This window comes from Genypterus blacodes, unplaced genomic scaffold (assembly GCF_046128005.1).
Source record: "Genypterus blacodes isolate CSIRO-AG114 ecotype Tasmania unplaced genomic scaffold, CSIRO-AGI_Gbla_v1 ptg000005l_1, whole genome shotgun sequence".
Lineage (NCBI taxonomy): Eukaryota > Metazoa > Chordata > Actinopteri > Ophidiiformes > Ophidiidae > Genypterus > Genypterus blacodes.
In genome coordinates, this window is record NW_027466819.1 from 390,654 (window position 1) to 401,288 (window position 10,635).

At 41.7% G+C, this 10,635-nt stretch overlaps 1 protein-coding gene across 2 annotated transcripts; it reads right to left on the reverse strand.

Moving 5' to 3' along the window:
* Window positions 1–346: 346 nt before the first annotated feature.
* LOC142996870 (macrophage mannose receptor 1-like) lies at window positions 347–10,635 on the reverse strand. Of its 2 annotated transcripts, XM_076147992.1 has the most exons (32): window positions 10,413–10,635; window positions 9,942–10,286; window positions 9,624–9,794; window positions 9,304–9,459; window positions 9,079–9,189; window positions 8,689–8,826; window positions 8,400–8,576; window positions 8,110–8,264; window positions 7,844–7,957; window positions 7,362–7,477; window positions 7,040–7,188; window positions 6,750–6,949; window positions 6,461–6,576; window positions 6,284–6,359; window positions 6,023–6,176; window positions 5,836–5,874; window positions 5,454–5,617; window positions 5,298–5,359; window positions 4,914–5,014; window positions 4,670–4,812; window positions 4,307–4,409; window positions 4,090–4,217; window positions 3,963–4,001; window positions 3,797–3,817; window positions 3,464–3,566; window positions 3,053–3,285; window positions 2,631–2,796; window positions 2,180–2,341; window positions 1,981–2,097; window positions 1,604–1,762; window positions 1,472–1,501; window positions 347–1,354 (listed from the first exon to the last, which is right to left on the reverse strand). In XM_076147992.1, the coding sequence occupies exons 1-32, from the start codon at window positions 10,504–10,506 to the stop codon at window positions 1,083–1,085; spliced, it is 4,314 nt and encodes a 1,437-aa protein (XP_076004107.1). In that variant the 5' UTR covers window positions 10,507–10,635; the 3' UTR covers window positions 347–1,082. The 2 variants fall into 2 exon arrangements, with proteins under 2 accessions (XP_076004107.1, XP_076004114.1); XM_076147999.1 differs by lacking the exon at window positions 3,963–4,001.

Below are 10,635 nucleotides of genomic sequence, written 5' to 3' on the forward strand. Positions count from 1 at the left end.
AAAAATACAAACATATACTGCACTGCCACAGAAATTACGACAAGATAAGAGCGCAATAAGTAGCCAACCAGCCTTTTGAATTGTATAAAATAATATCAAAAACAAATCAACCTGAGATGTTTTTGGACAGGCGCTGACAGGCCAGCCCAGCAGAGTTGCAGGGGTCCGTAGATGATTGCTGATTGTTGCAGCGCAGACAGGAAACACTCAAACAGAGACGTAAATAGAGACACGCACATGGAGACGTGGATTGGTACACGAATGTCGGTAAGTGTGACTCAGATGTTTCTCATGAAGACAAACGTGAAAAAGTTCATGAGCGTAACCTGTGTTAGATCCTGGTCGTTGATTGGATAATACTGTCCGCAAGCAGGAAGTCAGGTGTTAAACTCCGCCACATTTTTGATTTGAAATAAAGCCTAAATTGTTTTTTTCGTGAAGTAGTTTGATGTTGAAAAGAAGAAGAAATAAGATGAGAGGATCAGTTTGTACTATAGTATAGTTAAAGTATATAATAATCTCCCAATTCTGATCTTACCCACTTGTTTATGTGACTACCAGGTGTATGATAATATTTTATCCTTTTTATTTCTATGTGTGGAGTCTGTCAGAGTTTCCAACTTTAAGAAGGAGGATAATTATATTCAATTGTTTGGGTGTGTTAAAATAACACAATGTTTATTATTGTTGCTGTTATTTAATTCAAGCTCAGGTCTCAAGTTTTTTTATTTGTCTGTCAAAATGAAACGTGGATGCAATCTTGCTTGTTGTGGCGTTTTGTTTCATAACAGATCCCTGTAAATATGGGGAGGGGGGGACCATGATATTAAGGAGCAATTTATTATGAGAATAATGCCATTACATTTCAAGCAGTTCAAAGCACTTTTCAGACCTTGACCACATTCAAATAAGAGCGTTTTTATGGATTTCCAGCCCACGTACAAACCTTGTAAACAGTATAGAAATATAATGCAAAATACAGTAAAGTAAAATTGTACCATGTATATTCAATCACATTTACTTTATCAATTTAAAACACGTGTCATTTTAAACAAATTCATACTGTGATCCAAATCAGCCAGTTAGCCAGTCACAACAAGCTCAGTGCTCGTTTCAGGCTCAGAGCTCTGGTCACTTGTGTTCTCAACCAGTTTACTGGTATCAACCCCATCAGAGTTGCATTGCTCGTTGCTGTGGAAGACCGGGTTCTCAAATGTGGTTAACTTTTCTTGGATGGGTGCGAGGTGACGAGACCTTTTGTGGATGAAGAACACAATGGCTGCCCCCATAGCAAACCCAGTAATGATCGCCACAACTGTAACGGCAGTGTGGCTGCGTTGAATGTCAAGAATTCCTGCATAGAATCAGTGAGTAAATGATCATCAGTCAGAACAGTTGAGTCACAATCACTACATCAAAGCAAATTCACAGAGAAGTGGCTGTCAAGTTGAATAAATGTTCAGAAACATACCTGCTGATGAGGTAGGCACATTCGGGATCACTGTTAAGAAAGTAAGGAAATATGATCAAGTAACTATTCATAAAGCACTATTTTTTTTAATTTGAAATTCAAAAGTAGTCTGCAAAACTTTGATGGGCTCACTTTTGGGTGCTTTGCAGATGTACGGTCTTGAATACCGCCGTGACGTCGTCCCCCATGTCCCATCGGCAGACGAAATCCTTCCGTGAGACTCCCGATCAGGCTCATCTGTACCCCAGTTTGTGTAGTCCAGGACCGTTTCATCCAACCACAGCCACAGGCCTGAAGACAAATAGTGTTTTTATTTGTTAATTGTTTCTTGTATTGTGCCGACAAAATGAATTGCAGTCGTCTTGGGTAAGTTCCCTCAACCTAATCACCAAAGAATATCAAGCGTAACTTTTTGTCCTTTTTAAGCTCTGTACACTGACAATATTTAATCCGTGATTTTTATTCAAAAAGAGTGATGGTTTCTTTTCCTCTTCAGTCCGTTTCTCTACCTTTGTGATTCTTAAACAGGCCAAGCCAGAAGCCGCTCTCACTATCTTGAAACCCCTTTATGGTACTCTGAATGAAATCTTGCTCAGAAGGATCTTCAATGCTGGCGAGGAGTCCACCTTCACACAAACAAAGAAGTAGACTCTCAATAAGAGTACAAATTAAGAACACCAATGCAACAAACGTATTTGCAGATCTTACCGCGTGATGTGCAGCTCACAGAGGCATCCGCCCAGTTTTCTCGACGGGTTACAAAGATATAACAGTGACCTTTAAATGGCCGCCATGTGTAAGACCGCCCATAATGCTCAGTCTCTTCAGGACAAATCCCAGGGAAATCATTGTTTTCCTTGGGTGCCACATCTGTGAGTGAGAACACCAGATGATGATAACTTTACATATCTGAATATGTATATATATGAGCCACTGGCCAGTTTGTGTCTTACATTACATTACATTACGATCATTTGGCTGACGCTTTTATCCAAAGCGACTTACATTACATTTACCACCCTTCGCAGAGGGGGGAGCAATTGAGGGTTCGGTGCCTTGCTCAGGGGCACCTCGGCAGGGGCTCAAACCGGCAACCCTCCGGTTCCCAAGCAGAAGCTCTACCCACTGAGCCACTGTCTTTGAGTGCAAATGTTTGTACCTGTGGACTTCATACAGACGCTGCTCATGGTCTGGTTGCAGTGAGCCGTCTTCCATCTTCCATCCTCGTCCACGTATACGCAGGGCCGCTCTCTGCTTGGCTCACCGACGGCCCATTTGACAAGGCTCATGTGCCAGCCATCCACATATTTGAAGTAACCACCAGTCTGAAAACAAGCATGACCACATTGAGAGAACACACACCTGGTTTTAGAAAGTAATGACATCATTTACTTTGCTTTTATGGGAGATTATTTCTATAGCATTTCTTGAGTTTTATGACTCTCATTGGCAGAATAAGTAGCTCAGCGATTGTAGTAATAAAAACATTATTGATTATAAATATTCAACCTCATTGGTATAAGACAAAATCAAATCCTGTAGAGTTTAGCTGTGTTTTTGGGTTATTCTATGCTTCTGTACCTCCATTTTGTTCAGTCCAATCCACAGAGGAGTTTGGAGACTTATGGCCAGCATGTCGATATGGGTCTTTGTCCAGTCTTTCCTCACACTAGCCAGGTCGGCTTCATCTGCCCGACAGTTTTTTCTGGCTTCCTCCCAGGTCATGTTTTTATTTACAGCCTTTAAGGAGTCATTGCCCACTTTGACGTACGTGCTGGGGATTGGTGGTTGAGGCGAGTCTGGAAGATTTGGATCTGTCGAGGACGGAAAAATTTAGTTGGAAACGCGCTCAGTCATTCTATCAGTTTCTCCAAAGACTGAATGTTAATTTAATTGTAAGAAGTGGGCAAAGTTTAGGTGGAGCCCTGTATTATCTACTACAGTAACGTCTTGGCTTTAAGAAATGCATCAGGATAAAGAGGTTGAGCTCACTGAGGTTTTGAACACACACAAACCCATGTGTGTCATTGCAGGACATGGACATCCACGACCCAAGACCATAGGTAGGATTGGTGTTAATCACAACACACTTTTGCTGAACAAGAAGAAGAACAGAGAAGTAACAATAAGGACAAACATATACAAACACATACTGTGTCAATGCTGTACATTTGTTACAAATGTTTCTTTTGTTTTTATTTTTGACTGATGTGAGATATTGATTATTACCTTATCAAAATGTGGAACATATCAACTTAATACGTCACATTTTTATTTCACTGTAATTTGAGTCTGAAGTTGACAAATCGGGTAAGAAAATGTTACCTCTCCGTATCCGTAGCGCATCTGTAATGGAAAAATTAAAAACGACTGTCAGAATCTTTATATAAATGCTCACTTAAAGATCATTTAGACTGCAGATGCACATAACTAATCCCAACACCACAATAATGTTTGTCAGTAGATACTGGTAGTGAGATATAAACGTTACCGGTGACCAGTCTCTATCAAACCTGGGATGAATATCTCTCTGCAACGGAGAAAAACACACAAACAGAACAGTGTTGCACACAACTCGCTCGCTCACTTCATTTACAGATCGTCTCTACTCAACTCACCCTAATGCCAAAGTTTATGTATCCCACGGGTCGCCCATCAGTCCAGCGATATGGATTCCCCGCTGGATTAGTAAAACCGATCCACAGGTCGTTAGTCGGATCAGCAGCCATTTGATTTAACACGAACACTGACAATGAAACAAATACGGTTCAGAACGATGCATATAAACAATAACTCTGATTTATGGTAATGTTAAGTGAAACCAATACAACAGACCATTTTCACGTCTTGACAGAATGGAAGCCAAATTTCCTCCTGCAGCTTGACATTGTGTCCTCGCTCCCCTCCATGTATCCATTTGTTTGTTAAAGCTGAAACACTGGTGATGATTGAGGGGAAAATACCGGTTTACGATCCTGAGACTTCACCAACTACAGCCATCCTAACAAGCTTAGGAGATACGTAGATACTAATACCATGTAGCAGAAATAAAGGAGTGCTGATTTTGACTCCGTTAAAAATGGAAACAATGATACTTCAGTAACATACAGTGGTGTAAAGTAATTGCATTTTAACCACTCAGAATAGGTTTTACCCAAAATTACATTTAACATTATCAATGAAAACATGACCTCTAACCTTTAAATTAAATTTGACCCAGTAGAGTGGGCAGCCACCTCTAGGAGGCATCGTGGGTGCCGCAGTGGTGTTGGTGGGTGGTGAGCCGCTCCGTTTACAGATGGATTTAAGCTCAATCCCACAATTTCGATCGCTCCAGAACCCTGTGACATCACCATCAACATTTGAGCAATTTAAAAATTCATGTATTGTCAATCTAACTTGTAATTTGCTTTGAAGATGATTTGTTCTTTAGTTTACTGACCCATACTGGAGTCCATGAAAACGCAATTTTCATCATTGTTGTGGAAATCAGGTTGACCTTCATTCCAACTCTGAAACACCACCGGAGAACCATCCATCCACCTTTGTACATTACAGGCAAACATCACTTAGAGAAACAGCTCCTGATGAGTAACGTGCAGAGATGGTCCAAAGCCAAAAAAGACCGAATCTGTTATCTGGATCGTTTCAGTTCGTACTTTAAGTCATGTTGTGTTTAGGTTTCAAATTGCAAAGGAGAAGGAGGATCATTTACCATCGTCTATTTTTCAATTATGATACTAAAAGAAATGTTTGTCCTTTAAATTGCCTTTTTCTAATTAACCAACATTTCCCTCTGAACTTTGTCTTTTCTACACTTTCTCACCCAAATGTTCCATCAATATCCACAGTCAGGCCAATGTAGTAAGAATAACCCTTTCTGGATACCTGCACACAAACAAATGTTTAGGGAATGTTCAAACCTAATTAAAAGAAGACATTTAGTAAATTATCTCTATTCTGTAGAAACGTCTGTGCTTACTTGTTTCCATAAGAAAACGCGCTCCACCTCACTGTTGATGACTACCAAGTCACCGTGATGCTGCTGACAATAATGACGAGCATCTTCCATGGCCATCAAACGATCATTGATATAATATTGATCACCCCTCCAGATGAGCCAGCCATCTGTAGTTTTATTATAGTCTAAGATAGGAGAAATAGAGAAATACATTTATGGGTAAATTCTAAGAACATATAACATTGCACTGGGTGAGCGTTTGTACAGCTTGATCATGTTTAATGATGTCTCTTGGCTCTGTTCTGGATAGTTTTCAGTTTTATTCTCTCAGCTATCCAAAGGCAGCACTTGGGATTCGCAAGAAAGCCGTGGTTAGGCTTTTTTTCTCATCCGTACTACTTACCAGGGCCAGTGTCCGGTGGAGGTGTTGTTGGAATCAGGCCTGGTAGGACATAAAGAAGTGATGACTGTACTTAGAACGAATGTGTATGTAGAACATGCCGCAAAATGGCGTTCAGGCTCGGTCAACTAGAAAGTTATCACAACTACACACGAGCGAAAGAACCAATGAGATGTTTTCACAGCTGTACCTGCACGAATCTGACACAGCCAATCGGAGTAGCTCTCACAATGAATATCGTTCCATGACCCTTTGCCACTCGAGAAGCCGACATAGAATTGAGCACAAGATTCCACGTTGTTTTTATTGTTTGGCTCTCCCTCCTTCCAGTTTTGGAAATTTAGCTGTGAATGCAAACAAACCACAACAAACGCAACAATGACTTGAGAATTGAATTATTCCATTGTGGAAACTGGACAGTGAAATGGGATGAATAGAAAAGTGAACTCACAGGGGATCCATCACTCCACACATAACCGATGGCTGGATCAGGGGCACTAAGTCCAATCCAGACCAGACCATTTCGACTGCATCAAGCACATATACGTCATATATGTGTCATATCTATTCTGAAAATGATTCACAATGGTGCCTAATACGGTCCTACTTGGGTTTCATTGTGTCTTACGTTCTCATGTGTAGCTCAGCGGCGCTGTGGATGCTGAGCAGATCTCCTCCGATGGCCCGGCAGTAATCCCGGGCCTCATACCAGGTTTTCTTTGCTGAACGTGGCTTTAAGAACGCCTGTTAAGAAAGCAGATTGTTTGAGGTTGTAACTCTGTGTGTGTACTCTATCATAGTAATTGTGGCAGGACAGCAGGTTGCTCAAGTGTCTCCTGTCTCCTTGTTCAGGTGATAATTAGTAACATACTGTATCTTATGTGTGTTTGGGTCGACCCTTTCGCTTGTGATCATACCTTGGAGCAGAAGTTTCTCGACCCCACTGGGTTCCAGCCGTCAGCACACTGTGGAGGGCTGCGTGTTGGTGGAGGAGGGGTCAACACTGCCCCCTCTGCCAGATGCTTGCAGATGTATTTTTCCTTATTGTTGCAGGGCAGCACATCCCAGAGTCCAGCATAAATCCCAGTCGCCAACGCAACACAGCCCTGGTGGTGACCTATGGGGGTGAGAAAACGTAAAATGTCCATCAAGAAGCTTCTGTTCTTTTTAATACGACTTATGAGCAGAAGTTGAAGCTGATCCATACCTGGCATTTCAGCATTCCAATGAGTAAATCCAACTGTGTTTGTGTTGGTCCACACAAAATTTTCAATGTTTTTCTGGTTTGAGAGACCTAACCAGAAGTTTTTCTCTGGTCTCAGTCCCACCAAGCTGACCAGGAACGCATTATCCACCCTGGACAGGTTTACAAAGAAGCATTGGCTTTATTTATTTATTGTTATGTTGTCTTTGGATTCCAATGAGCAAAAATATTCATTATAAAATTGTTGATTCTGCTTGTAGATTTTATAGTAAATCCTAATCTGGTGTTGTATTCTCAAAAATATATTCCTAAAATATCTTCTTACCCATTTGAAACGTCGGCCAGGTACGACCCTGAGCTCGTACAGAGATCTTTGGCTTGATCGAACGTCTTGGTCTCTGACCCCACAAAGTAGCAGTAAGAGCCGTGTCGTTTCCACCCCTCCATTGACCAAAAGCAAATGTCAAGACAGTTCATTTGACTTTCTTCCCTTTTTTTTTCCCAAGTGAATAATGTTGTTTTAGGGAGCTGTAGATAATTTGACCTTCAAAAAACTAGCAAATTAAAAAAATGATTACATATAAATACATGACCAAATACAAAGTTGGTTATCAAAACCACAGCAAATTCCTCTTAAGTGCAAACTTAATTGGCAAATAAAGTGATTCTGATTCTGATTCTGATTCTGATCAAATTTTCAAGTATTTAGTGCCAATTTTCAGTCCTTGTTCTTTCTAAATACTAAATAATGGGTCGGTTTGTGATATCCAGTGTTGGACGATATAAAAAGAAGTCAACTTTACTTACAGTTTTGCAGCCGATGTTCTGCTCCGCTTCTTCTCCTGAAGGCTGAGAGGCACTTTGCTTCATGCAGATGAAACCGTGGTTCTCCTCACATGTGCGGTCAGCCCAGTTACCATTCTGCAAGAACATAGACACTGTAAAATAAGATCTGTATACAATTGTATATCTAAAAGTACTGCACTATTTTCCCTTTTCTTTGATTTGTCATTTGGTGAATCAACGGATCATTCCCACTTTGTCTGATTTGTGCAGATTACCTCCCCCCTTACCTCCCCCCTCATGAGCACACAGTCCTCTTGGTTAGCAGAGACTGCCGGCTCCCCAAATGTCCAGCTGGTGAAGGTGACGTACGAGTGGTCGGTCCAGTCAAACAGACCCTCGGTCCTCTTGTCGTTCAGTCCGATCCAGAGCTCATCAGTGATTGCTGCAGTTATTGAAAAAGGAAAATGTGTGTTATTTGTTTAGTTGACCACTGCTCAGTTTGCCATTTGGCCTATCTAATCCGTGGCTTGTACCTGTGGCACATAACTGTAAATATTCTCAAAATGTCTCAACATACCGTATCCAAGCTGAGAGATGACAAAGCTTTGGTCCTCCACGTTGCGGATGCTCACCAGGTCCCCTCCTTCCTTGCGGCACTCAAGCTTCGCATCAGACCAGGTTTTCCGAGTGCGATTAAGATGGAAGCAGTGGCCGTTGTAGGGAATCCAAGGGTTTGAACAAAATCCTGTCACAACTGATCATGAAAAGAACAGGAAATGTAGGAAGTGAATGACTATGACGTCTGCAGGGGAAGTTCAGGACCGAGACTTTCTACAATCGGGCAACAAGAATAGATTTTGATCTACCTTCAGTCGGCGGCACTATTGGCCCTTTACTTTTGCAGATGTATCCCAGTTTCTTTGAGCAGGTGGAGCTTTGCCAGGAATACTGAACATTAGAATCCATAACTGCACAATTGTGGCCTGGATCTCCACTTGGAAATCCTGAAACAAGATGGTCGGTGATTAATTCCCCCTACGTCTCAGAATAACCAATAGCAGAAATGTATGAATCCATAAATAATGCATTTCAAATGACAGCAGTATTCATTTGGATCGTAATGTCTCTATGAATTCAGAACAAGCGGTGGTGCAATTGAGGCATGATACAGTTGAAAATAATGGGTTAGGTTCCAAATAAGTTTGTTTCATAATGTTATAGCTTCATTACTTCCTATCTTTTGTATCTATGTTTACCTCCGTCCCATTTCAGATAGCGGTAGGGGCTCCTGTCGGACCACTGCCAGCCGTGCTCCGGATCCAGGATCAACCCATTCCAGATTTTAGGGTTCCCCGCACCTAACACCTCTGTTAGTGTGTGAGAGCGCCCGTGTGTGTAAAGGAAAACAAAGACCAGCAAACGTCAGCATTTGTGGCATATTCATGGCATGACTTTGTCTGTTCATAACAGCGGCTCCTCACCGCTGATGTACACCTGCTCGCCGGGGCTGGTGATGCTCAGCAGGCAGGCACTCTGCTGTTTGCAGCTGGTATGAGCCTGGGACCAAGTCAGAACCGACTGTGTGTTGATCTGGTAACTTACACCTGTTAAAGGGTGTTTCTTCCAAGTCTCTTTGGCTACAAAATTAACATAAAAATTCAGTTTCTCCTCTACCTTAGAATTGTACATTTATATGGTTGAGTAACTTTAAACTAGTAGAACTTCAAAACAAACTACAGTTGATGTAATGCCATGTAGATAGATGAGTTTACATTCTGTATCTTTCCCAGGCAGTACTCACAGTTAGTCGGACAGTAACCCCAGAGTTCGTTCTGAAATCTCGTTTCAGCCGCACACCAAAGACGCTTCGTCGCAGAGTCGAACGGCGTGCAATCATCATACCAAATGTTTTTGTACAGGAAGGGAAACATGCAGGGGCGACCGAATGCATTTCCTTCAATAGTGTAAAGTTCTAACGGGGGAAAAAAAGAAGAAGAGTAAAGAAAGAGGAAGTTTAGTATGAGGACATGTGTTCTTCGCTGGTTATTGCCCAATAACTTGACCTTCTGTGGCCGATGCAGACACAAATTATTCTGAACAAAGCTATTTTATACCGTACCTCTGAATGTTTTTGTGCAAACACCGTTGGACGTTCCTGTCATTGTCAAGTAGTTACGAGGTCCTATAGTTCTAGAGAGAGCTGCGCCGCCCTTGTCGTTTATTTCCAGGTAAAGCTCTTCGTCTTTGAGGGCGAGCAATGTTTCATTCTTGCATTCCCACTTTTGGAGATCACTGGTTTCGTCACAGTCGTAGAGATTTAATTCACTTCCCACACTTTTCCCCGGGACTCCCACGCACTTCTTATGCCACTTAACCATGAGTCGGCCTTCGTTTGTCCAGAGCAGGTGACAGCAGTAACCTTGAAACTTTAAACAATTTTTGTCTCCATTTACAACCGAGAAAGCTGCAGAGAAAAGATGGTAAAATATCAATTAATAAAAACGATGGGGAGAAGATACAAGGCAGGTAAATCAAAATTTGCGTGAAAAAAAGGATTCAAGGATTTATTGAATTAAATTGACGACCATACCATCTGTATCCAAACAGTGGGATGTTTGGATGAGAAACATAATCACTGCACAGCTTATCCTCATCGCTCTGAAATGTCCCAAAGTAGCAGACATATTCGTGGATTGCTTGTTGAGTATCGCGGGAGTCCTGCGAACGTGAACCTTCACAGCCTCGGCACATCCTGTCACATCATGTAGATGGCTCCTCTATTTATCAATGCTCATCATCTGAACATTTGACTT

Excerpts from the sequence above, each read along its gene's own strand:
- LOC142996870 (XM_076147992.1), bottom strand. The coding sequence starts at position 10,506 with ATGTCTGCTACTTTGGGACATTTCAGAGCGATGAGGATAAGCTGTGCA. Across the intron at positions 6,950-7,039 it reads TTGGAATGCTGAAATGCCAG|GTCACCACCAGGGCTGTGTT; the intron begins GTATGGATCAGC and ends TCACCCCCATAG. Across the intron at positions 5,618-5,835 it reads TCCACCGGACACTGGCCCTG|ACTATAATAAAACTACAGAT; the intron begins GTAAGTAGTACG and ends CTCCTATCTTAG.